The following is a 27,979-nucleotide window of genomic DNA, read 5'->3' as shown; positions in this document are numbered from 1 at the left end:
ACCCTAATCTAAAACGCCCATTCACAGTTGTCACGTTTTAATTTGTTTTGGGTGAGATTCCGCAGCTGCTTTGCAAAGGCCCCAGGTAAGTGGCAGTCACCCAACTCCACCCAGCAGCAGGTGCAGGCGACCGCCACAGGCTACGCAGAGCCCCCTGCACAGGCTGCTCTCCACATCTTCCTCCTCCTGTCCACGGTTCCAACCCTTCAGCCCCTCGGGTAGGGATGTGTCCTCCTCCAGGCTGCCCACGCCCTCTACAAACTCCTCATAGGTAGATTTCTCCGCGAAGGGCCGGGGGCCCAGCAGCTCCACCATGTCTGCCTTCTCCAGCACTTCCTTCTCCAGGAGCCGCTGGCCCACCTGGAAACAACGGCCCACCTGTCAGACGGCTCTGAGGACATGATCACAGCCCAAACCTAAGCAAGCTGAAGGATGGGTGTGGCCTTCGGGTGTGGCATGACCGTAACTCAACATGGGACCCACGACCTGTCTGGGCAGAGGCCACACTCACCTTCTCCACATGCTCCCGGCACTGTGTCAGCAGGCCCAGGGTGCGCCTGTAGGCGGCAGTGACGAGGTGCTGGACCTCGTCATCAAGGAGCTGGGCGGTTGCCTCGCTGTACGGCTTCTCCACCAGGGCCTTGCCTTGCCGGGGAAAGTCGAAGGACACCTGGCCCAGCTTCTCACTCACCCCAAACTGCACAACCTGCAAGTGCGGAACCCAGGATGAGCCTGCGCCCAAAAGAGCCTCCTGCGGCCCGTGCCGGGGAATGCCCACCCTTACCTGGGTGTAGGCGCTCTGGGTGACCTTCCTCAGGTCGTCCTGAGCCCCCGTAGTGATCTGCCCGGAGCACAGCTGCTCGGCCACCCGGCCCCCGAGCATCATGCACATGCGGTCGAAGAGCTGCTCCTGGGTGTAGAGCTGCTGCTCCCGGGGCAGGTACTGTGCGTAGCCAAGCCCCTTGCCCCGGGGGATGATGGACACCTGAGGACAGGACACATGCCCTCATCACCCCAAACACTGTCCCCACTTCCTCCAGGAGCCACCCTGGAGCGGCCAGGCCACCTGATCCTAGCTCTGACCACAGGTCCTTCTACTGGAACAGGAGAGAAGACAGCCTGACCCAGGCCCCCCATACACCATGGGGATGCCCCAAGAAGTGCACCCGCCTTTGGGAGCTTCACGTGGAAACCACCTACACTCTGCCCACCCTGCAGAGTCTCTGGAGAGGCCAACGGTCGAATCCAGAGCTCAGGAGTGAGGCGGGTTTAACACTGAGGCTGCTCCCTGGAGTTGCATGGCCAAGGCCCCATTTGGAACCCACTGCCCTGCTTTCCCACCCCAAAGGGATCTTTTGACAAATTCTAGAGCAGTATACTCCTTAAAAAGCTACAAGGCCAATCCTTGAATGTACCATGCCCACATGACCACAGGTTGGCCCAGAGATACCAGGCCCAAGCCTGCCAGGTGGACTCACTCAGGGTGGGAAGACCAACCTTCAGCAGGGGGTCCACGTGCTCCAGGAGCCAGCCTACCACCATGTGTCCGGCCTCGTGGTAGGCCACAGTTGTCTTTTCACCGGGCTGCAGGACCTGGGCCTTCTTCTCAAGACCTACACATCACATTCCCCGGCAAGTGAGGCACGGCAGGAGTAGGTGGCTGGGAAATGAGGCCACTCCCTCTGCGCCCAGCCGTGTCTGCAGCTACACCTGATCCCCAGGATCGTCTATACCAGACAGCAGAGGCCAAGCCCCAGCTCCATGCTGCCTTCTTGAAAGTGAAACCCACTTCCCACATACCTCACACAAAGCCTTAACTAAACAGGCCCATTTGAAGCCAATGGGAACAGCTGTGTGTGAAACACAGCGAAGCACCGTATCCTCTGACTTGACTAAAGATGACAGCACAGCATGACAGACTAAAGATGACAGCACAGCATGACAGGATGGAGAGGGATGATCTCAGAGCCCTAATGGCCCAGTGCAAGGGCACGTAACAGGACAAAGGAAAAGCACAGATGGCACAGCTGGCCCTGCTCAGAGCCCTCTAATCACACCAGGACAGCCCTCAGGAGGCTTTGGTGGCAGGACACAAGTGACCACACCTGGAATCCTAGAACTCTGGAGGCCAAGGTAGGAGAATCACTTGAACTCAGGAGATCGAGACCAGCCTGGGCTACATAGCAAGACCTCATCTCTATAAAATTTTTTAAAATTTTTTCAAGTTAAATAAAAATAAGCAGCTTTGGGCAGGGAGCGGTGGCTCACGCCTGCAGTCCCAACACTTTGGGAGGCCAAGGCAGGCAGATCACGAGGTCAGGAGTTCGAGACCATCCTGGCTAACATGGTGAAACCTCATCTCTACTAAAAATACAAAAAACTAGCTGGACGTGGTGGTGCACACCTGTAGTCCCAGCTACTTGGGAGGCTGAGGCAAGAGAATCGCTTGAACCCAGGAGGCGGAGCTTGCAGTGAGCCAAGACTGCACCACTGCACTCCAGCCTGGGAGACAGAGCGAGACTCCACTTCATTTCAGAAAAAAAAAAAAAAAAACCCTTTGGTGTTTGCTTTGGGATACTCGATATCATAAGTACTTTATGTATACATTATACTTTGATAAATGGTTAAATAAAGCAGCAGCAGCTAGAATGCTCTTCCACCTGACCAACATCAGCTCTCACAGCTTGGGGTGGACCATGAAGGATGGCTACTGGCCACCTCCCTATTCTCCACTCTCAGAACAGCACCAGGGAGAGCCAGGCCAAGCAAGACCGTGTTGGCATTGCCTGGTCTGGCAGCCCCAGGAGACCCTTCCTCACAGCTGACTCCAGTTCCCTAAGCTGCAGGAGGCTGTGTGATCCAGCCCACTCTACAGTCTGCTGAGCTGAAGACAGAGATGGATACCACTCCCCACCAAGCTGAAGCAAATGCACTGTAAGGCTGGGCACAGTGGCTCGCACCCTTAATCCCAACACTTTGGGAGGCCGAGGTGGGCAGATCACCTGAGGTCAGGAGTTTGAGACCAGCCTGACCAAAATGGTGAAACCCCATCTCTACTAACAATACAAAAATTAGCCAGGTGTGGTGCTACGTGACCGTAATCCCAGCTACTCAGGAGGATGAGGCAGGAGAATCGCTTGAACCCAGGAGGCAGAGGTTGCAGTGAACCGAGATCACGCCACTGTACTCCAGCCTGGGCAACAAGAGCGAAACTCCGTCTCAAAAAAAAAAAAAAGGAAAAAAGGAAATTCACTTTGTTCACTCCTTTCACAACAGTACTGTCCTGAGGAGGCCCGGGAAGGTCCCTACAGCTTCCAGGAGGCTTTTCCCAGGAAATCTCATCCATTCCCTTCAGGGAAGAAGGCTCCTTTGCCCTCCACAGGAGGCATTCAAACCGGGTTCTAATATGCCTCCTTGGGCCTCTGACGGCCTGGAAGGCTCATCTCTTTCAATTTCTAAATGTTGCTCCCAGAAGGGGCATGAAAGCTATTGGAAGATCCCAAGTCCCATATGTTGGTTTAGAAAATTGGTTCCTGCAGGCAGAATTGATTTTTTTTTTTTTTTTTTTTTTTTTGAGACGGAGTCTTGCTCTGTCGCCCAGATTGGAGTGCAGTGGCACGATCCTGGCTCACTGCAACCTCTGCCTCCCGGGTTCATGAGGTTCTCCTGCCTCAGCCTCCTGAGTAGCTGGGACTACAGGTGTGTGCCACCATGCCCGGCTAATTTTTGTATTTAAAAATCAAGATAGGGTTTCGCCATGGTGGCCAGGCTGGTCTCAAACTCCTGACCGCAAGTGATCCACCTGCCTCGGCCTCCCAAAGTGCCGGGATTACAGGTGTGAGCCACTGCGCCCGGCCTGCATGCAGAATTGAAACTGGGGCCAGGGGGTGAGCCTGCCAGGCCCAGAGCTGCAAACACCCCTCCCTCCCTAAGGGCTCCCAGGCTCACCTCCGATGACCCTCTCAATGGCCTGCTGAAAGTGTTTCTCCTGAACAGAAGAACTCAGATGCCGGGCAGCAATCAGGGCTGCTTCATTGCAAACATTCGAAATATCAGCACCAGACCCAGGAAGGAAGAAATAGCCAACAGTCAGTGCTGCTCGTGGCCGCTGGAGCTTGACCCAGATCAGTTGTTAAGGAAAATCTCCAGCAGAGAGGCCAAGGCTGAACTTCAGTAGAGAACTTAAAGGTAATGGGAGGTGTCCATCAGTCACCACTATTTAGCCACATTTTTTGTTAACCTTTATTAAGGTATAATTTATAAACCATAAAATCCACCCAGTTTACACACACACATCAACGATTTTTAATAAACTGATCACGCAGTGCAACTATTGCCATAATCTAGTTTTAGGACATTTCCATCATCTCTGTAAGGTACCCTGTGCTATTTATAGTTAACTCCCATTTCCACTTCTGGCAACCACTCACCTCATGTCTGTCCCTACAGATTTGCTATTCTATACATTTTTATTATTCTGCACATTTCACATAAATGGGAACATATACTATGTGGCCTTTTGTGCCTGGCTTCTTGCATTTAGAACAGTATTTTCTAGGTTCACCCATGTTGTGGCATGCATCGGTACTTTATTCCTTTTTATAGCTGAATTTGACTACAGTATACACCACTTTGGCCGTTCACCCGCTGATGGACACTACAGATGCTTCCATCGGAGCAAAACAGACTCATCCCTGCTGAGGGGCAGTCAGTCATCCCCGAGTTATCTCTGCTGAATCATCCCTGCTGAGTCATCCTTGCTGAGGGGCAGTGCTGAGTCATCCCTGCTGAGTCATGCCGGCTGAGGGGCAGTGCTGAGTCATCCCTGAGTCTGCTGAGTCATCCCTGTTGAGGGGCAGTGCTGAGTCATCCCTACTGAGTCATCCCTGCTGAGGGGCAGTGCTAAGTCATCTCTGCAGAGTCATGCCTGTTGAGGGGCGGTGCTGAGTCATCCCTGCTGAGTCATCCCTGTTGAGGGGCAGTGCTGAGTCATCCCTGCTGAGGGGCAGTACTGAGTCATCCCTGCTGAGGGGCAGTACTGAGTCATCCCTGAGTCATCCCTGCTGAGGGGCAGTGCTGAGTCATCCTTGCTGTGTCATCCCTGCTGAGGGACAGTGCTAAGTCATCTCTGCTGAGTCATCCCTGTTGAGGGGCAGTGCGGAGTCATCCCTGTTAAGGGGTAGTGCTTAGTAAGCCCTGCTGAGGGGCAGAGTCATCAAAGTCATCTCTGTTGAGGGGCAGTGCTGAGTCATCCCTGCTGAGTCATCCCTGCTGAGGGGCAGTGCTAAGTCATCTCTGTTGAGGGGCAGTGCTGAGTCATCCCTGCTGAGTCATCCCTGCTGAGGGGCAGTGCTAAGTCATCTCTGCAGAGTCATGCCTGTTGAGGGGCGGTGCTGAGTCATCCCTGCCGAGTCATCCCTGTTGAGGGGCAGTGCTGAGTCATCCCTGCTGAGGGGCAGTACTGAGTCATCCCTGCTGAGGGGCAGTACTGAGTCATCCCTGAGTCATCCCTGCTGAGGAGCAGTGCTGAGTCATCCTTGCTGTGTCATCCCTGCTGAGGGACAGTGCTAAGTCATCTCTGCTGAGTCATGCCTGTTGAGGGGCGGTGCTGAGTCATCCCTGCTGAGCCATCCCTGTTGAGGGGCAGTGCTGAGTCATCCCTGCTGAGTCATCCCTGCTGAGGGGCAGTGCTAAGTCATCTCTGCAGAGTCATGCCTGTTGAGGGGCGGTGCTGAGTCATCCCTGCTGAGCCATCCCTGTTGAGGGGCAGTGCTGAGTCATCCTTGCTGTGTCATCCCTGCTAAGGGACAGTGCTAAGTCATCTCTGCTGAGTCATCCCTGTTGAGGGGCAGTGCGGAGTCATCCCTGTTAAGGGGTAGTGCTTAGTAAGCCCTGCTGAGGGGCAGAGTCATCAAAGTCATCTCTGTTGAGGAGTAGTGCTGAGTCATCCCTGCTGAGTCATCCCCCTCTATGGGCAGAAGAAAGCAGTCTTGGTAACATTCCAGCTTTTTAACTTTGGTATGTAAACAGACATCTGAAGTCAGCCAGAGGAGAGAACAAAAGGGAGGAAGCACATTTTGTGTCTAAGACAGATGACACCTTTCAGATACCTGCCAGGCAAGACCTCACTCACCATCCTGCAGCAGACAAACATACAATCCTGTGTGAATACACGTGACCTGACACTAGGCAGGACGCTGTGGGGAGCCAGGGGACGGGTACCACTGGGGGCACCAAGGCAGCTGGAGGTGATAAGATGCCACAGCAGAATGTTCCAGGGGTGGCAGGAGCAGGTGGGCATAGGTCAGAAGCCGTGGCCAATGGCCACATAACCATGAGGTACTGACGCAGCAAAGAGCTGCGGAGCATGGGTGAAAAGAACAGGAATCCCCCTGGAAAAGTCCCCACTCATTACTGAGGGTAATCCCACCTAGGCAGGGAAGTAGGTTTCCTAGCATAGACCAGGATTTCATTGAAAAGAAGAGAGAAAAGCAAACGAGCTTCCTCAGCAGGGAGGGCAAGCCCCAGGCAGAAACGCTGCGGGAAGCATCAGGTTGCCAGATTCTCCCCCTGGGACATTACTGTCAGCTCTGCAGTAAGACTCACTAAGTCTGACTTTAATTAAGACAGAAATTCAAGTGGGTACAAATTAGTTTTGGGGCTAAGAAACTGATCTCTGAGGCCTCTGAACACTCTCAACAGGCAAAAAGTCCTGCAGACAAGGGTGAGCACTGCCAGAACTGAATGAGAACGGCCAGTCACCACCCCCCATGACAAGGAGCAGAGCACACATGGCTCCCACCACGGGGAACAGCACAGCCCGCAGCACTCACCAGGGAAGCCTGGGGTGAACGCTGCCAGCTTCCTCACCAGGGCGTCCTTATTGAGGCTCTCGTCCAGCTTCAGTGGGCGCAGGTGGACCTTAAAGATGGAGGACCTGCCTTTGATGTCAGGGGGACCTAATGAAAAACAGAGAAAGAAGCATGGGCTCTTGTGCTTTCTGGGTCTTCAGAAAAGTCACCCACAACCATACCACAGAACTGCAAGGACAGCTGGGGTCCCTGTGGAGGTCTCTGCTGTCATCCTCCAGACACAGCTGGAAGCAATGGCAGAAACCAGCCAGGCCACACACACATCTGCCTCCACAGCTACTAAACCCCTCAGCCGAGGGCCACACGGGATTAATGCTTCCTAACACACACAGGAGGGTAGGGGGAAGGCGACGATCGCTGACCGTCAGGGTGAAGAGTGAGGGATAAATTGCTGTCTTCTAAATTTTCAGTTTTTACTTTTTCATAATTTATTGTTTTTGAGACAGAGTTTTGCTCTTGTTGCCCAGGCTGGAGTGCAGTGGTGCGATCTCGGCTCACCGCAACCTCCGCCTCCCAGGTTCAAGCGATTCTCCTACCTCAGCCTTCCGAGTAGCTGGGATTACAGGCGTACGCCACCACGCCCGGCTAATTTTGTATTTTTAGTAGAGACAAGGTTTCACCATATGGGCCAGGCTGGTCTCAAACTCCTGACATAGTGATCTGCCTGCCTCAGCCTCCAAAAGAGCTGGGATTACAGGTGTGAGCCACCACGCTGAGCCGACTATCAAATTTTTATAGTAGTGGGAAAAAAAAAAAGCTGGAGAATAAGTATCTGTCACATCCCTCCCACCTCTCTGTGTTGCAGCAACATCCCTGCAGGCCCAACCACATATATTCTTGCCAAAAAGTGGATTGCCAGGGGCAGGACTGACGGCAGCAACCTGGGGCTCTCACACATTTTCAAAATGTTACATTAACTGCTTCGGAATTACTATCAAAATCTCCTCCAAATACACTGCAAATCACCTAAACAAACTTTTTGGCCAAGGGGATAAAGGCCCAACCCTGAGAAAGGGGTACTCACCAGTGTAAATCTGGCGATGAAACTGGCCAGGCCGCATGAGGGCCGGGTCCAGGACGCCAGGGCGGTTGGTGCCAGCCAACACCACGACGTTGGTGGCAGAGTTGAACCCTGGACACAGGAGAAGCAGGTGAGCCTTAGCAGCTAGCCCGATGTGTGCATGGCAGGTAACCAGCCATCCCTCCGCTAACTGGGAACCCCACAGCCTGGCTCAGGGGGTACAGAGAAGTCCAGGGCGTGGGCCCTCCTTATCCTGACTTATTATGGGTTCCTGCAGCCTCTGACACCACATGGTGCTGGAGTGGAGGAGGGCAAGCCAGGGGCTGCACAGGAAATGGAATGCCCAGCAGAGGGGAAGGGAGGAGAAAGGCTGAGTGCTCCACTTCCCTCCTCTCTCCAATCGGTCCCCTCCAGATATCAAAACAGTCACCATCTAACTAGAATTACTACTGAGTACTAAAGACAAAACAATATTTAGGAAATGCTTTTGGCCCGTAGAGAAGTGTTGAACACAGCAGGCCTGACTGCTGTCCTCAGAAAGGCCTGCTCGCAAGGGCAGTGTCTGGGCACTGTGATTCTGGGAGCGTTCCCACCATTCCTTGAGAAAACAGCTCCCTGGGCCCAAACGCTTTGTGCACCCCCAGCAAAAACCCTGGGAACCAAGTCTCTCCTGAGCTTCCTGGTCAACATCAGGCAGGCGTGGTCACAGCTTGATGCTGGGGGAAGTCAGCGCGTCCCATGTGGCTCCATTGGGGGAGGGTTCAACACTGACCTGGTCTCCCCACGACCCAATGCGCCTTCTCCCCTGGCTGACTTTGCTGTGTCCTTTAACAGTAATAAATTAAAGCCCCGAGTGCTACTATAGACTGAGTCCTATGACTTCTCCTAGCAAGTCACCACATCTGGGGTGGTCTTAGGGACCCCAACACGGCCCTAAAGCCAAAGTGAAAATCAAATCTGCCAAAGGTCTAAGTGAAAGTTTTTCCAAATCTGAAAGCTGGCACAGAAGCCTGGACGTGTCCAACGAGGCTTTAGCAGGACTGACAGACAACGATCAGTCACATCTTAGCTACAATCACTCTGAGAGGAGGCAGGCCTGGGGAGTCTGTGAGATTCTGGGTGATGCAGGGGCAGCAAGACAAGGCTCAGAGTGGAAGGAGCATGGGTTGTGCACACACCACCCTGTGGGCACCGTCAGGAGCAGCCATGCTCGGCTACCTGGTCCCCCTCCCCAGAGAAGCAGGTATCTCCACACTCCAGAGAACTCCTCCCCATCTGGGGGCAGGGGAATGCACTGGAGGAGGCTTGTGAATCTAACACAGCTTTCTCCAGTACGTTTGCCTGAGAGAACCCTTCCTTAAAAACAGAATAATCAGGGATTCTCTTCTGGGGGTGACTGTACAGAAAAAGGCTGTGCAGACTATTCCTAAGCAGCTGCAGGGGAACAGCTGCACACACTGTCCCTCTCCACGAGCATCTGGTTCAGGGTGTTCTCCTGCTCACTCTGGCCTCCGAAGTGCCCTTGGCCTCGCTTCCTGCCAATCGCATCAATCTCATCAATGAATAAGATACATGGAGCGTTTTTTCGGGCCATTGCAAACATGTCACGAACCTGAAACAGGAACCCACCCAGAATCGGTTTTGCTACTGGTAGGAAGACGGGAACGCCAGTTATCCTCCATCCTCTCCTTGGAAACCTCTGACCCATTTTGCCTCAGCGCACCAGCACCTCCCACACATGCCCATGCCCAGGGCCCCACACTAAGCTATTCAAGTTGACCGGTCCTGGTCAAGGCACGGTGCTGAGGCCACCTGCAGCAGGTTCCCATCCACCTACCCTTGCTGGCCCAACGCCAACAAACATTTCCAGGAACTCAGACCCGTTCACAGTGATGAAGGGCACAGTGGCCTCCCCTGCAGTTGCTTTGGCAAGAAGGGTCTTGCCGGTACCAGGAGGACCAGTGAGCATGGCTCCCTGAAACAGAATGGTGACATCGGGCTCTTAACAGGTGAGAGCTGCTTAAACTGGTGACTTCTGAGATTGACTAAGAAGAATCCCATTAGGGATGGCTAAGGAGCTGCAGGGCAGGAGGGGGCCAGACTTGCCCACAGCACACTCCGTCCTACCCATGTGCTCCAGGAGAGGCACCCACCATGGCCGCACACACAGCCAGCTCTTCATGATGGATTCTCATGGGGGATGCCACAGGCAGAGGTAATTCTGGGAAATCACTGTACCTCATACCCAAGAACGGGAAACCCAGATGGGCCCTGACCCCACTAACTCTTTCCTGACATCCACAGCACAGCATGAGGCCTGTGATGTAACACAGAAGCTGACAGAGTCCCCTCTCGCAGGAGCCCCTGCCTGCTGGGAAAGGGGGACCAACACACCACGGGAGGGGCCTTTCTTGGTACCTGACTGCCTCACCCACTCCCTCTATCATACAGATTTTCCCCAGCAAATACATGCATATGAAAAAAAAACTGTAATTTGTTCAGCAGCAATAGACATAAATTTAAAAAAAAAAAAAAAAGGATGCGATGGCTCACACCTGTAATCTCAGCACTTTGGGAGGCTAAGGCAGGTGGATCACCTGAAGTCAGGAGTTTGAGACCAGCCTGGCGAACATGGGTGAAATCCTGTCTCTACTAAAATTACAAAAATTAGCTGGGCATGGTGATACACAACTGTTAATTCCAGCTTCTCAGGAGGCTGAGGCAGGAGAATCGCTTGAACCCGGGAGGTGGAGGTTGCAGTGAGCCAAGATCGCACCACTGCACTCCAGCCTGGGCAACAGAGCAAGACTCCGTCTCAAAAAAAAAAAAAAAAATTCTGAAAGGCAAAGAGAACCACCCACTGCAGCACCTGACTATGAGCTGAGGTGAGTGGCAGCTGCCAGTGGAGCTCCAACAGGAGCAGAAGGCCCCAGGCTCTGCACATCCGTCACACACACCTGCTTCCCAGCCTCATGCTCATCAAAGTGGAAAACAGGTCTGTCACCTTCTGGCTCCGCCCCAGGTTCCCAGTGCTTGGTATAACCATTATCTGTTGTTTGGAACAAACTGCCCAGTGAATGCCCACCCCATCGGGAGGTGCTGGAGGTGGGGGTGCAAGGCCACTGCAAGGATCTGGGTGTCAGCCTGGTCCAAAGCCCAGAGGTGAGTTAAAAGGGTGTGTGAATCGAGTTTCTGTGAATGCAAATATTTCTGGGAAAACAAATCCATGGCTTCTCTCAGGCCCCCAAAGAGTCATGACCCCAAAATGGCACGAAGAGATAAACTTGCTCTGTGTGCCCAGCAGCCAGATCCAGCACCCTGACCCACACCACCTGCAACGTGCTGGCTGACTGCCTGCACACACGTAGCCGCCGTCTGGCTGCACACACCTAGCCGCTGGCTGGGTCATGGGCTTACCAAGAGGCAACTACATCTGATCCCAAGCCTGTTCATACAAGTTGTACCTGTTGTTCTATGTAATTAATATTAAATTAATAAAACAGGAGTAAGAACCGACTCTGACCCACAGCCATCTCTGTGGAGCTCAGAGTATTACTATGTTTTCTAAAATCAATACCTTTGGAATTTTTGCTCCTAAGTCCTGATACTGCTTGGGATTCTTCAGGAAATTCACAAATTCCATAATTTCCAATTTGGCTTCTTCGCACCCAGCTACGTCTGCAAATCACACATCGATGTTGCTTTTTAAGATCTTGGCTGTTGTCTCACCAACACCGAAGAGGCCCCCTCCTCGTCTACTGCGCCTGGATCCCATAAGGCCCCTCCTGGCAGCATAGAGGAGAATGCCAAACAGGAGAAGGGTGGGCACCAGACTTCACAAGAAAGAGCTGGAAAATCCAAGAGAACTACCTGTCACACTCAGGAGGTCAGAAATAGCACCTTCATGCCAGGCACGGTGGGTCACGTCTGTAATCCCAGCACTGTGGGAAGCCACGGTGAGAGGATCTCTTGAGCCCAGAAGTTCAAGACCAGCCTGGGCAACGTGGCAAGACTCCGTCTCTAAAAAAAATATAAAAATGACCGGGTGTGGCGGCTCACACCTGTAATCCCAGCACTATGGGAGGCCAAGGCAGGTGGATCACCTGAGGTAAGGAGTTCGAGACCAGCCTAACCAACCTGGTGAAACCCTGTCTCTACTAAAAATACAAAAATTAGCTGGGCATGGTGGCATGTGCCTGTAGTTCCAGCTCCTCAGGAGGCTGAGGTGAGAGGATTGCTTGTGCCTGGGAGTTCAAGTCTGCAGTGAGCCATGACTACACAACTACACTCCAGCCTGGATGACAAAGCAAAACCCTGTCTCTTAGAGGAGACCGCTCTAGGACTTTGTGTTGCTACACAAAAGGGAGCAGGGTTTTTTCCTTTTTTTGAGATAGGGTCTCACTGTCACCCAGGCTGGTGGGCAGTGGCATGATCACAGTAACCTTGAACTCCCAGGCTCAAGAGATTCTCCTGCCTCAACCTCCTGAGGAGCTAGAACCACAGGCATGCGCCACCACACCAGATAATTTTTTAACTTTTTATAGATACGCAGTCTCACTATGTTGCCCAGCTGGTCTCGAACTCCTAGTCTCAGGTGATCCTCCCTCCTCAGCCTCCCAAAGCACTGGGATTACCTCTGTGAGCCATCACGCCCGGCCCTCGGCCTCTTTTTTTTTTTTTTTTTTTTTGAGAAGGAGTCTCACTCTGTCACCCAGGCTGGAGTGCAGTGGCGAGATCTCGGCTCGCTGCAAGCTCCGCCTCCCGGGTTCACACCATTCTCCTGCCTCAGCCTCCCGAGTAGCTGGGACTACAGGCGCCTGCTACCACGCCCGGCTAATTTTTTGTATTTTTAGTAGAGATGGGGTCTCACCATGTTAGCCAGGATGGTCTCGATCTCCTGACCTCGTGATCCGCCCGCCTTGGCCTCCCAAAGTGCTGGGATTACAGTTGTGAGCCACCGCACCCGGCCTCTTTCTTTTAAATGTGTCAAAGTCCATCAAGCACGAGGCCTCTCCAATTCTGAAGGCTCTAGTCACAGGCATTTCTATCTCCCTGATGGAACCTGTGGCTGGCTTGGTGGGGCAGGGAGAGTGACCACCCACCACCTCCTCCACCTCCTCCACCTGGCCAAGCAGCCCTGCTGGAGCTTACACCACAGTGTCTCCCCCGGGAGGTGCCGCCAGCAGACCCAGCAAGGCCTACTCACATCTAGGGCCAACTGGGCTTGTTTTGTCACAGGAAGACACCAAATGTCCTCCTGGTTTATTTTTGTCTTTGCTCTTGCTCTTCCAAGGCTCGAGGCCATCCCTCCTTCAGCGGCTCCACACTCACTTTCAGCCCCACATACAACCAGGCATCCTGGCAACTCAACAAGCAAAGACAGAACCCAAGTCAGCACCCAGATGACATCCGGGAGCTCCATCCAGCAGGAGACCGCAGGCACTTCGGGCTCTGCCACTAGAATCTGAGAGAGAATCTCCAGAATTCTACCTGCCTCACCTTCTCTAACCCCACTGCAGCCCCTACGCTGTGCTTAAACATACGTCTCAAAGAAACCGCCCACACCACTACGATTCCAATTTTTACACCCTCCTGGCTAAAGCTGGTACTGGATTTGTACTCTCTCTCGGTTCAGTTTCCAATTCAGGGCAGAAGGGCCAGAGAAGACACAGCAATGACAAACCCAAGAAGTGAAAACACGAAAACAGGATCCACGCTTAGCAACACTGACTTCTGTGCTGAGTCCTGGGATGCAGAGTATTTCATCTGGTCTTTGCCCTTGTGTCCATAATTACTTTAAGAACATACGATGCAGCGGAAATCCAAGATAATATGAGAGCCACGGGAAGCTTAGAATGACCAAGTGTCGGCCGGGGGCGGTGGCTCACGCCTGTAATCCCAGCACTTTGGGAGGCCGAGGTGGGTGGATCACGAGGTCAGGAGATCGAGACCATCCTGGCTAACACGGTGAAACCCCCTCTCTATTAAAAATACAAAAAATTAGCCGGGCGTGGTGGCGGGCGCCTGTAGTCCCCGCTACTCAGGAGGCTGAGGCAGGAGAATGGCGTGAACCTGGGAGGCGGAGCTTGCAGTGAGCCGAGATCGCCCCACTGTACTCCAGCCTGGGCGACAGAGCAGAAGACCGTCTCAAAAAAAAAACTAAAAGAACAACCAAGTGTCAGGTACTACATGGGAGCTACAGGGTTGTGTGCAGGGACCCCCAGCACCTGGAAGGATGGGTCAGGGCTGCCCAAAAGGGAGCCTGGGGAAGTCACAGGTGCTCAAGCCCCACCTCTGGACGTTAATTCGACACTTCTGCAGGAGTGGCAGGTACAAATGATGAAAGTGCATTTTGACAGGGTTCTCGTAGTGATCCTGCTGCATGGCCCAATGGTGGAAGGCTTCCTATGGGACTTCAGGGAATTTCTGCTCCAACAATGACACCCAACGACTGGTTTTCTTTTTTAACATTGCCTAGCCAAATATTTCCCTGCTTCAATTCTCATGAAAAAACAGTAAAAAACAAATATATACATATATGTGGCGGTGTGTGTGTGTGTGTGTGTGTGTGTGTGTATATATATATAAAAGTATATATATATAAAAGTATATATATAAAAGTATATATATATAAAAGTATATATATAAAAGTATATATAAAAGTAAAGTATATATAAGTATATATATAAAAGTATATATATATTTTTTACTACAGACATTGCTTATTACAGATGCCTCTAATAAGCTTGAAAAACAAACTCCAACACAGCTTAAATGTTGCATTTCTGTTTTGTGTTCACACAGAGGCCCTTCGCCATCCTCCTCACCCATCACTCTCGCTGGTGTAGACTACCGCTGCCTGGTTGCGGGGCTCGATCCCCAGCTCCCCTTGAGCAGACTCCAGGTTCCGCTCGAAGGTATCAACGCTGCCAATGTTAAACCACAAGAACTTCTGCAGAGAGCAAGAGCAAGCTTAGTGTGCATCGCCGTGTCCCACACTGAGCCCCACCCTCACACACGCACCTCTCACTGCCTCTTCTCCTAGCCTTAATCTCCACATGGGCGAGACCTGTGCAGAGGCTAGCTCCAAGGGAAACTAACTAACAGCAGAAGACTCTGGTTTTGGCCCCACGAAATTAGTCTTTAAGTTCTAGACGGAAGTGTAAAATGTCCAACAACTGCTGGGGTGTGCCTTTGTCTCTTTTTCTTTTTTCTTTTTTTTTTTTTTTTTTGAGACAGTCTCCCTCTGTCACCCGGGCTGAAGTGCAGTGGGATGATCTTGGCTCACTGTAACCTCCACCTCCCGGGTTCAAGCAATTCTCATGCCTCAACCTCCTGAGTAGCTAGGATTACCGGCACAGGCCACCATGCCCGGCTAATTATTGTATTTTTAGTAGAGATGGGGTTTCACCATGTTGGCCAGGCTAGTCTTGAACTCCTGGCCTCAAGTGATCTGTCCGCCTCTGTCTCCCAAAGTGCTGGGATTACAGGCATGAGCCACCAAGGCCAGCCATTCCTTTTGGCTTTTTACTCTTTTGTCTTTGTCTCCTTCTCTTCTCTCCCCACCATCCTTGATAAGTTGTTCTCAGACACTGCTTGGCAAATCTGAATCCTAGTCAGTCTTATAAGGGCTCCTGTCCTCCTTGGAAGGCTTTGTTACTGATACACGCCAATGAGAAAAAAACACATTAATGAGTAGTTGATGGGTACTAAGGGAGTATTTTACTGAAAAAAATAGAAAACTACATTTTTACACGAAATAAACTTATGTCTGCAATACTCAGCCTTAAATTCACCCCTCACTTCAGAAGAGGTCTCAGGGGCAGGAATAACACGCACAGATTGTTTGTTCACGACTTCCAGCCGGTCCACCTGGGAAAAAGAGAAAAATAATCAGCACAGCTAGAGCAGTGAGTATGATATTCAACAGTAAACAGGGGCCTCACCCTCAGACCAGCCCACAGCTAAAGCAGTGAGTATCATATTCAACACTAAACCACGGGCCTCATCCTCAGACCAGCCCCACAGTGCAGACCGAGACTCCAACGGTGTCCGAGAAGCTGCATCCACTCTGCTGTGCAGATCCGAGTTTTGTTTTCTGACTGACTTGGACATTTCTAGCCTGGCCTGTGCATGTAATTCAAGAGGAGTTACAATTTGGTACATCTGAGCACCAAAGATTCCAGAGTGACTTAAAAATCTAAAAGGAAGGCCAGGCGCAGTGGCTCAGACCTATAATCCCGGCACTTTGGGAGGCTGACGAGGGTGGATCACTTGAGGCCAAGAGTTCGAGACTAGCCTGGCCAACGTGGTGAAACCCTGTGTCTACTAAAAATACAATTAGCCAGATGTGGTGGTGCGTCCCTGTAATCCCAGCTACTCAAGCGGCTGAGGCAGGGAGAACTGCTTGACCCCGGGAGGTGGAAGTGGCAATGAGCCAAGACTGTACACTGCACTCCAACCTGGGCAACAGAGTGAGACTCCATCTGAAAAACAAAATCTAAAAGGCATAGAGGTCTCAGACTGACAATACAGCAAAGTCTTCCAGAACTCATCCAGAAACATTTCGCCCACACAGCTGCAGATACCACAAGAAAATGGTGCCACCAAGAATGACAATGCAACCCCAAAGACCTCCCCAAAGCCACTCAGCGGCGAACACAGCCCGACAGCCGGTGCGCAGCAAAAACACAACTTGAGAGTGCAGCCATTTCCTTATTAGGTATCATGACAACAGCGTTGCTTTCTCCTCTCCACAGAATCTGAAACCACTATAACGCTACTTTTCTTGACTACTCAGGGTCATGTGACCAACATGAACGTGTTTATGACAGGAGCCTCTTGACCATAACACAACCGCATCACGGTCAGCGTGTCAGATACCTGGAGAGGACCTCACAGAAGCTCTGGGATCTGTCCAGAACCCACACACCAGCAGGCATCTTGCTCCTCACGGCAGCAGCTGTTGAGTGAAGACCAACAGCACAGACGGGCTGCAGCAGCTCTCCCTTCCTCCCATAAGGAGTCATCAAGGACCTCTCTGAAGACAGGTGTGTGCCCTGTGGCCAGACAAAAAGGCCTTGGGTGGTGGTTCACAACTGTAATCATAGCACTTCAGGAGGACAAAGTGGGAGCATCACTTGAGCCCAGGAGTCTGAGACTAGCCTGGGCAACATAAGGAGACAATGTCTCTAAAAAAAAAAAGTGCGGGCTGGGCACAGTGGCTCACGCCTGTAATCCTGGCACTTTGGGAGGCCAAGGTGGGAGGATTGCCTGAGCTCAGGAGTTCAAGACCAGCCTGGGCAACACAGTGAAACCCTGTCTCTATTAAAATACAAAAAATTAGCAACCTCCACCTCCCATGGAGGTGTAGTGGCAGGAACCTGTAATCCCAGCTACTCAGGAGGCTGAGGCAGGAGAATCACTTGAACCAGGGAGGTGGAGGTTGCAGTGAATACAGATCGTGCCACTGTACTCCAGCCAGGGCGACACAGCGAGACTCCATATCGGAAAAAAAAAAAAAAATTACGATTTTTACAGTCCCAGATACTCAGAAGGCTGAGGTGGGAGGCTGGCTTGGAACCAGAAGGTCAAGACTTCACACCACTGCACTCCAGCCTGGGTGACAGAGCAAGACCCTGTCTCAAAAAAAAAAAAAAAAAAAAAAAAGGCCTTAGCCACAAACCCTGGTGGGAAAACAGGACTTTCCTACAGAAAGAAGCTCAGATCTTAACACTGTATCACTTAACAAACGTCCTTCTGAGGGCAACTGAGAAGCGCGGGAGGCTTGCTGGTTACTAAACCCTGAGCAGTGCTTCACCAGCCTTCAGCAACCCGACAGACCAGGCCCAGTGAAGGACAGGCGGAGGCTTGCCGGTGCCACATGCCCCTGTGCACAGACACAAAGCCCCAGCCGCTGTCCAGGGTCAGCCAGCAACGGACAGGGGTGTAGGAGGGGACACGGGTACACTAGGGGAAACAAAAGATCTGAATTAGATATGAAATTGACACTTGATGATAAACAGACACAATCAGACAATCAGAACTTACTCACAGAAGCTGCAGCTAAAAACAAAAAGCCAAGATGTTAAGGAAGCTTCCACCTTGCAAGAAAATGGTCTTATTAACCTTCTGTTGGGGAAAGTAAAACTGTGTCTCATCTAAAAAATGAGCTTCCTAACCTTCTGTTGGGCTGGCTACTGAGAAAAGTAAACCTGTGTCTCATCTATGGCCTGAGGGTGGGACTGCCCAGGACATCTACCACACAACGGGTTTTCAACCCAAGCCTCAGAGCTCACAGCTTCTTAAGGGCATCGCAGACCACGTGCACCACTACAGCGGCCTCCTTCCCAGGTAGGTAAACTATAAATTCCTCTCACCAGACCTCTGGCCAGGTAATACTGTACAAAGTGCTTCCAAGTGATTTCTCTTCCAGGATCTCGAAAATAGAGGTAGAAAAATCCCAAGGCAACGCCTGCCCCCAAAAGGGCCAGACTGTGGAAATCCTCGTCATCCCAGGGGAAGTCCCCTGTGGAAAAAAGAAAACACATTTTCCAGTTAAATGAAGGTAGTTTCTTTAAGAAAATAGCTATTTCCTTTTTCAGATGTTATTAGAAAAGTTTTCCAACCCCCCCCCCCCCCACTCCTGACCCTACACAATGTAGCCTCAGTTCCTCTCATGAGGAAAGATCTTTACGTGGTGTATGACACACACTGAAAGCCGCAGCTCACCAGATGCCTCAGGAGAAGCAGAAAGTCCACAGAGAGCGCTGTGTTTGAGCCATTGTTGCTAGGGTTATCTCTTATGTGGGTGTGTTAAAATCCAGATAGAGGCCAGGCATGGTGACTCAGGTCTGTAGTCCCAGCACTAAAGGAGGCCAAGGTGAGAGGATTGCTTGAGCCCAGGAGTTCAAGACCAGCCTGGGCAACGTTGGGGGACCCCATCTCTACAAAAAATTTTTAAAAAAATTAGCCAGGAGTGGTGGTGCAAGCCTGTGGTCTCAGCTGCTCTAGAGGCTGAGGTGGGAGAATCATCTGAGCCTGGGAAGTCAAGGCTACAGTGAGCAGTGATCGTATCACTGCACTCCAGCCTGGATGACACAGTGAGACCCTATCTCAAAAATAATAATAATAATAATAATAAAATCCAAATAGAAATCTCAGCACATTTTTATTTTTTTTTAATTTTTTTTTTTTGGAGACAAGGTCTTACTTGGTCAGCCAGGCTGGAGTGCAGTCGCACGATCATGGTTTACTGCAGCCTCAACCTCTCGGGCTCAAGCAATCCTGCCTCAGCCTCCTGAGTACCTGGGACCAGAGGTACACGCCACCACGCCTGGCTAATTTTTTTTTTTTTTTTTTTTGTAGAGACAAGGTTTCACTATGTTGCCAAGGCTGGTGTCAAACTCCTAGGCTCAGGCAATCCTCCCACCTCCCAAAGTGCTGGGATTACAGGCATGACCCACTGCACCCGGCCTCAGTACATTTTTAGAAACTAATTTCTTTGAAACTTATGAACTAATTCAACAGTTCACCTTTACACAAGCAGAAAGATTGATATGGGTTTAAATTTATGTGTTCCCCCAAAATTTCCATGTTGGAACTCAATCCCTAAGGTGAAGGTATTAAGAGATGGGGCCCCTGGGAGGGGATTAGGTCCCAAGGGCTCTGCCTTCCCGAATGGGATTGGTGCCCTCACAATCTGTTGCCCAGGTTGGAGTGCAGTGGTGTGATCATGGCTCACCGCAGCCTCGACTGCCAGCTTCATGCAATCCTCCCACCTGAGCCTCCTGAGTAACTGGGACTACAGGCACGCACCACCACGCCTGGCTTATTTTTGTATTTTTTGTGGAGACAGCGTTCATGTTATCCAGGCTATGATCTTGTACCTCCAGCCTCCACAACTGTGAGCAGTAAATGTATCCTGTTTATAAATTACCCAGTCTGATGTATTGTTACAGCAGCAGGCGCAGACTAAGATGCACACAAACCTTCTGCATCCGCCTCCACCAGGCAACGTTATCCCGCTTCCCTCCTCTCCTGCCTCCGTCTCCTCCAGACTCAGCATTCTCTAGTTCACCAGTCTCTGAGAGAAAACAAAGCAAGACTTCAAAAAGCAATTACACATGATTTTCCAGAGAAAGAAGATTCAGAAAACAGAAAAACACCTTCCAACACACAATTTTAATAACACCAGTGCCTTCTGGAAATAAAGAGACAACAGGAAAAGGATGAGGCTGGGGAGATATTGCTGAGAAGTAGCTTCAGATACATCTAAAATCCCTAAAATTTCACCTTGCTGGCTTCATATTGAGCTTTAATAGTAAACTTTTTTGGGGTAACAGTCCCAAAACTGGCTGTTATTAGGGGAAAGAAAGAAAGGAAGAAAATGGTAAGACAGACTGGTATGGGTGGTCCCCCTTCTCAAGAGAACCAGGGAACACAAACCACACGTTCTAAGCAGAGTCTGCCTCTCCTCCAAAAAATCTGGCCTCCTACGTATATTTGTGTCCCACGGACCTACCAGCCTCTTCCTGTAATGTTCCAGGACAAGTTCCAGAACAAGTAAGCCATGACACTGTCCCCTTCACAAATACAGTGCTACTCCAACAGCCGCAAAATAACACCATGAAAGGCCAGAGAAGGCCAAGGTGACCCCAGGAATGGCAAACATATTACAAGATGGAGTAAAAATTTGCAAAATTTTAAGGACAAACATGAGTCTTCAAAGAAACATTCCTTGGCCGGGCGCAGTGGCTCATGCCTGTAATCCCAGCCCTTTGGGAGGCCCAGGTGGGCAGATCACGAGGTCAGGATATCGAGACCATCCTGGCTAACACGGTGAAAACCAGTCTCTGCTAAAAATACAAAAAAATTACCCGGGCATGGTGGCGGGCGGCTGTAGTCCCAGCTACTCGGGAGGCTGAGGCAGGAGAAGGAGGAGAATGGCGTGAACCCAGGAGGCAGAGCTTGCAGTGAGCCGAGATTGTGCCACTGCACTCCAGCCTGGGTGACAGAGCAAGACTCTGTCTCAAAAAAAAAAAAGAAACATTCCTTTCGTAGCAAGGCAAGTCACCACACCTCCCAATATGACTTACGTGTTTCTTCACCCCATGCTCACCGGTACACAAGCAGGAGACATTTCACAGGGGAAACACAAAATACTGACTTCGCCAATCCCAAAACCCAATCCACACCATCACACCATGATATAATTTTTAAATGATTTGTCGAGGCTTAGGATCTAAACTGGTTGAGAAGGTGCTGGTGAGTTGGGAAGGATGGGTACCCGCCCAGGAGCAAGCTCAGGGAAGACGATGTCACCATCACACACTCACAGGCCCACCTGCTTATCAGTTCCCAAGGAGATCAGCCCATTCAGTGAATGCTTTAAAAGTACTCAACTGTAAAACTTCACAGTCTGATTTTTCAAACTGGCCCTTTTACCTTTTTTTGGTGCTGTTGATGTTTCTCAGTTTGTGTTCCTTCCACTCCTCTTAAAGTATTTCTCAAACCCTTAGGGACAAAATGATGAGGTTCTAGTATTTCATTTCATTTTATTTTTTTTCTTTTTTTTTTTGAGACAGAGTCTCACTTTGTCACCCAGGCTAGAGTGCAGTTGCACGATCTCAGCTCACTGCAACCTCCGCCTTCTGGGTTCAAGTGACTCTCCTGCCTCAGCCTCCCGAGTAGCTAGGATTACAGGCGCCCGCCACTACACCCAGCTAAATTTTGTATTTTTGGTAGAGACGGGGTTTCACCGTGTTGCCCAGCTGGTCTCGAACTCTTGACCTCAGGTGATCTGCCCACCTCAGCCTCCCAAAGTGCTGGGATTACAGACGGTGGCGCCCAGCCTGGTTCTAATATTTTAGAAGACAGAATCACACCAAGAAAAGCAACCATACTGTCAAGACGATATAGAGAAAGTGAGAGAGAGGCCAGTTTTCCCTCCTCCTGCCTCTCTTCTTGCTGCATACAATCGGCATGTGCCCTCAGGTCCTAACACTGAGGCAAGTGCAGGGAGCACCTTCTACTCTGTGGAACACAGGGTCTCCAGGGGCTTCAGTGAACACTGTCCCTGGACACAAAGCACAAACCACAGGTCCATGGCCTACAGAAGGACTCCAAGTGGGCAAGTGTGCTCTGAGCTAATGCCAGTCTGCACATTGTTTCTGTTCTGCTTTCCAAACATGAGGCTTAGCTGGTCCTCAGAGTCAGATACGCAGAAACCAAGGTTTGTTCCCATACCTTCCAAAAGATTCATCTACCACCTTCCTTTGGAAAGAGATTTCTCTCACCAGCTTTAGAGAGATATCAACACCATAAAGACATGGAGAAGGTGTTGGATGTTGTGTGGCTCAATATGGAAGCCAGGAAGGGGTAAGATGGGGCAGGGTGGAGTGGGGTGTGCCCTGAGTTGTCTGGATCCTCGCCCCCTGGTCACTCATTGTAGAAGTCACGCTCTGAGGAAGCCACTCAGTTCCTGTAAACCTCATGCTGTTAATGATGGTGGATGAAAGACAGGTACCTTTGGGTGGTTTTGAACACAGCCACCGGGAAAATAACGTCGGTCTTGCCTGCAGAGTCAGCTTCTGAAAGTGGATCCCCTGGAAGCACTGAAACAAGAGACCAGATGAGCTTTATTAGCTTCTTCTGCAATACAACACTGCACATTCTCACTGGCCACAACCACTGGAGCAAGCAGGATGAGGTGGAGCTTATTGCCTTAAATATCCCATTAGAAATATGATTCAATAGAATAAACAGGAACAAGTTCACTGCAGAAATGCACTGCAAATTTTTATAGCTATAGCCTCCAACAGCAAGAAAAAACTCCCCCAAAAAACAAAAAACATGGCTTAGAAACTGAGGCAATTTATTTAGTAACTTGAAATATTGCAGCTTCAAAAACAAGACTGTAAGACTAAAACATAAAATTGTGTAAAATTTAAATACTGAAATACACTATGACTCATCTTTGGTCGACCAAGAGGTTTCTTTTCTTTTCTTTTTTTTTTTTTTTTGAGACGGAGTTTTGCCGTCGCCCAGACTGGAGTGCAGTGGTGTGATCTCGGCTCACTGCAACCTCTGCCTCCTGGGTTCATGCCATTCTCCTGCCTCAGCCTCCCCAGTAGCTGGGACTACAGGCACCCGCCACCACGCCCGGCTAATTTTGTATTTTTGGTAGAGATGGAGCTTCACCATGTCGATTAGGCTGGTCTCGAACTCCTGACCTCATGATCCACCTGCCTCAGCCTCCCCAGTAGCTGGGACTACAGGCACCCGCCACCACGCCCGGCTAATTTTGTATTTTTGGTAGAGATGGAGTTTCACCATGTTGATTAGGCTGGTCTCGAACTCCTGACCTCGTGATCCACCTGCCTCAGCCTCCCCAGTAGCTGGGACTACAGGCACCCGCCACCACGCCCAGCTAATTTTATATTTTTGGTAGAGATGGGGTTTCACCATGTTGATTAGGCTGGTCTCGAACTCCCGACCTCAGGTGATCTGCCCGTTCTGGCCTCCCGAAGTGCTGGGATGACAGGCATGAGCCCGGCCTTTTTTTTTTTTTTTTTTTTTTTTAAGACGGGGTCTCACTGGAGTGCAGTGGCTATTCACAGCAGGGACAACAGACAGGTAATACAGCATCCAGCAAGAGGTAAAAGTTTTTGTCAGGCCAAGAAAACAAATAATTTTTCCAGAAGCTCTGTATTTTCTTCAGTCTTCAAGGAGGAAAACGTTGGCCAGGTGTTGTGGCTCATGCCTGTAATCTCAGTACTTTGGGAGGCCGAGGCGGGAGTATCACTTGAGGTCAGGAGTTCGAGACCAGCCTGGCTAACATGGTGAAACCCTGTCTGTACTAAAAATACAAAAATTAGCCGGGCATGGAGGTGGGCGTCTGTAATCCCAATTACTCGGGAGGCTGAGTCAGGAGAATTGCTTGAACCTGGGAGGCGAAAGTTGTATTGAGCCAAGGTTGTGCCGCTGCACTCCAGCCTAGTGACAGTAAGACTCTCTCGGAAAAAAAAAAAAAAAAAAAAACCACACACACACACACAAATATTAAAAAACAAAATCTAAGCACTCAATAACCCAGTACTAACTGTATCCAACAAAATCCCAACATAACCAGTGAATTTATATTGTCCCCAATATTTTATTTTATTTTTTTGAGACAGAGTCTTGCTCTGTCACCCAGGCTGGAGTACAGTGGCGCCATCTCAGCTCACTGCAACCTCCGCCTCCTGGGTTCAAGCGATTCTCCCTATCTCAGCCTCCCAAGTAGCTGGGATTACAGGTGCACACCACCACACTGCCTAATTTTTGAATTGTTATTAGAGACAGAGTTTCACCATATCGGTCAGGCTGGTCTTGAACTCCTGACCTCAGGTGATCCACCTGTCTCAGCCTCCCAAAGTGCTGGGATGACAGGTGTGAGCCCCCAATATTTTATTATAATGAAACAAGACCCACAGTTGACAACACCTATGTTATTTCAGCTGTGTCAACATTCAGGGGGAGGCTGACTCTGTAGGCTACTACCCCAAAGTAAAATCATTCCCCAATTAGCAACTTTCTAATTAACTACATTATTCAAATATCCCTATAAAAGACCACAGTAGACTAAAAAGTAAGACATACTATGAAAAAGATATTAAAATCATAAAAAAAAAGCAGCTCAGAAAGAGAATGCTGACAGTAAAGGCTGTGGGGCTAACAAACGATTCCACATCGTGAACGAAATCGATCTGCAGCAGCCATCCCAGCACCAATGGCACATAGTACCTGACACAGAGCTAGCAATGACTCTCGAAGGATCCCATGAATGTTTCCCCGATGGGGGTTTGGAACCCGAGGTGTGGGTCAACAGGAAACCTACACAAACAACAGAAGGTGGCCATACTGCACGTTGTACGGTGCCGGGTGCCTCTTACCTCACTTGATCCCCATTGCCCATCTGAGAAAGTAGAAACTGAGAGGTAATGTGAGTGCCTGAAGACAGCTGGTAGCTGAAAGTGTGCAATGAGAATTCTGATGCCCCAATCTTCCAGAGCTTTTCCATGACTACCCCAGGACCACCTCAAAGACAGTGTGGCACTGGTACTGGGGGCCGGGTAGATACCCGGTAGCCTACAGCCCTGAAGGTACAAAGTATGACTCTTCAGGCTTCCAAAACTTGATAAAACATCCAACTCCTTTGCTTTAATTCGCAATTTAGTCCTTTTGTGATTTGGTTAGGAGACAATCTGGTTAAGCCGGATGTAGTTCTCACAGTAAATCTAAACACTAAGATAGGAGTTTACCATTCCTTCTTGGAGTTTTCTGCAAGTCAGTTCACAGCTCACAGTAGATAATCTTGCTAAATTAGTTTTTGTATATGTAAAGCCAAGATGTGAAGGTAGGCAAAACACAAACTCCCTTAAACAGGGCAAAGTGCTGCTGTCCTCTTTCCAGTCAGGCCATAAATGAGTTGACCATTATTCTGGGTCCCACAGACTCACACACAGCACACAGGTGCAACCTCAGCAGGCCTATGAGGCCCTGCCCCTCCTTGACCTGTCTATCACTAACCTCTTCCTCATGCTGATCACACAGAACTCAAGGCTGGACCCACCCTAGGGCAGTGCACTTTCTATTCCATCTTCCTAGCAAGCTCATCTCAATCCCTCACTTCCTGCAGGGGACACAACAAATAACAGGGTTTATCCCTCCTCCATTCCCTTTCTTCATTTTCTGTTTCCTTTATTCTGCTTCCTTTTCCTAACATGCCTAATACTTGCTTATCCATTGTCTGGTTCCTCCTTGCACAGCACGTAAACTCTACGAGAACAAGGACAGAGTAGGTAGCTCAATGAATGAAAGATGACTGCATGGAAGCCTCCACAACATAAGCTTTACATGAGGAGAGCTGTTAGGGTGTTTTTTGTTTTGTTTCGTTTTTTTTTTTTTTTTGAGACAGAGTCTCACTCCCAGGCTGGAGTGCAATGGTGCGACCTTGGCTCACTGCAACCTCCGCCTCCCAGGTTCTAAGCGATTCTCCTGCCTCAGCCTCCCGAGTAGCTGGGATTACAGGTGCGTGCCACCACACCGGGCTAATTTGTATTTTAGTAGAGACGGGGTTTCTCCACATCAGTTAGGCTGGTCTCGAACTCCCCACCTTAGGTGATCTGCCCGCCTCAGCCTCCCAAAGTGCTGGGATTACAGGCGTGAGCCATCGTGCCCAGCCGTCTCTACTAAAAATACAGAATTAGCCGGGAATGGTGGTATGCGCCTGTAATCCCAGCTTCTCGGGAGGCTGAGGCAGGAGAATCGCTTTGAACCTGGGAGCCGGAGGTTGCAGTGAGCCAAGATTGCGCCATTGCACTCCAGCATGGGCAAGAGGGAAACTCCGTCTCAAAAAAAAAAAAAAAAATTCAAATTGCTGCCACCTCTCCAACCTCTGCATGTCACCCTCAGTCCACAAGTCATAAAGCTCTCAAAAGAGAGCAAGCCAGTGGGGCAGATCCCTTGCCTGTCATGTTCACCAAGATATTCCCTGGTAGATGATTAACAGATCTATCTCTAATAAATGAGAAACAGATAAATGATCCAGTCCAGGAAGGAACTCAAAGATCATTCAACGTCCGTCCTCCCTTCATAAAGGGGTCTATAGCAGTTCAATGATTCAAAACTCTCCTGGGCTATATTAGGCTGTACACACCGATATTGCATATTGCTGACTTTCAATATGTGTTAACAACCAGGAGGACCTCTGTAATGCTGATGCCACATGGCCACAGCTGAAAGACTGCTTTCACTCATATTGCTAGAAACTAAACCATCATACACTTTCCCAAATGAATGGAGATGGGTGGGGGGGGACTTCATTCCTGAAGACAGGACAGAAATACTCATGGGATCCTTCTTATTTTACTGCTGTCTGAAAACCATGACAGCTTTCTGGGATCAAAATTCAACAACTCTGCATTAGAAAAACAAGTCAACGTTACTGCTGCCCACTGGGATGTATCAATACAAAAATAAAGCAATCTTAAAATACAGAATATTCCGGTCTTAGACCCTAACCCTATAAAACAGGGTTATGAGCAGGGCACCGTGGCTCAAGCCTGTAGTCCCAGCTACTCCAGAGGCTGAGAAAGGAGAATCGCTTGTGCCCATGAGTTCGAGATCAGCCTAGACAACACAGCGAGACTCCGGCCCCGCTCCCAAATTTTTAAAAATAATATAATAAATAACAATAGGGTTATAGCGATATCTACCTATAGGGCGGGTGTAAGACTTAGATAATCCGCGTAAAGCCCTTAGCTCTCAGCATTAGCTGTTACGACAGTGACTGGTCGCTGTATAAAGAACAGTTTGCAAAACCCTTTCACGCCTCTTATCGTATCTGGTTCACTGAGTAACTGCGAGGTGGATAAAGCCGAACGCCGCCGAGCCCAGGAGGAAACGGGCTGGCACGCGGGGCCACAAAGCTGGTTCGCGAGGAGGTGGGACTCAAGCGCAAATCACTCAATGCCCGGCGCTTTACAAAGCCGAGCAAGGAGGCTGGAGGTCCCGGTTCCGATGTCCGAGGGGAGCGGGCATCCAGGAAACAGCGGGAATTCCGCAAGAAGTGGGTGGAAGAGGTAGCGGGGAGAAGGGCAGGAGTTTGGAGACGGAGGAGGCGGGGGGCGGGAAGCTCTGGCCAGGGGCTGTCGGCCTCACTGTGCGGACCAGGTCAGGGCCCCCGCGCTCCCGCGATCCCCCGCGGCCGGCGCAGGCGAATGGCGTCACGCGGCGTCCAGCGCAGACCAGCCGCCTGGAACCGGCGGAGAGCACCTCCCCGCTCACCTGTCGGGCCTTGCCCAGGGCCCTCGCGCTGGTCTTGGACGTCCTGCCGCCTCCTGGGCCACCACATCGCCACAACAAGGCCAGCGGCCTAGCCACCGCTCTACTGCCGGCCGCCGCCAGCAGCCGGTACCACATCCACAGACTCAGACCCCGCGCCGTCCGGGCGCGCGCATGCGCAATGGGAGAGCGGTCCTAGGGCCCCGCGAGCGCAGGGAGGCCTCGCGCATGCGCGGCAGGGGCGCGGCGCCGGCTGGGG

The 27,979-nt window shown here is 50.6% G+C and overlaps 1 protein-coding gene across 1 annotated transcript; it reads right to left on the bottom strand.

Moving 5' to 3' along the window:
• Positions 1-20: 20 nt before the first annotated feature.
• On the bottom strand, positions 21-27,920 carry LOC101136978 (AFG3-like protein 1). The gene is given in 15 exon segments (XM_063700418.1): positions 21-99; positions 102-360; positions 512-706; positions 785-985; positions 1,498-1,613; positions 3,949-4,029; positions 6,834-6,959; positions 7,897-8,004; positions 11,471-11,571; positions 14,721-14,845; positions 15,697-15,765; positions 18,278-18,421; positions 19,884-19,978; positions 22,421-22,508; positions 27,724-27,920. Coding segments are annotated over 15 exon segments (1,905 nt in total). The 5' UTR covers positions 27,859-27,920; the 3' UTR covers positions 21-37.
• Positions 27,921-27,979: the final 59 nt, after the last annotated feature.

The sequence above is a fragment of the Gorilla gorilla genome, chromosome 18 (assembly GCF_029281585.2).
Source record: "Gorilla gorilla gorilla isolate KB3781 chromosome 18, NHGRI_mGorGor1-v2.1_pri, whole genome shotgun sequence".
NCBI lineage: Eukaryota > Metazoa > Chordata > Mammalia > Primates > Hominidae > Gorilla > Gorilla gorilla.
Note: the sequence above shows the minus strand (reverse complement) of the source record. Positions and strands in the feature narration are given on the sequence as shown.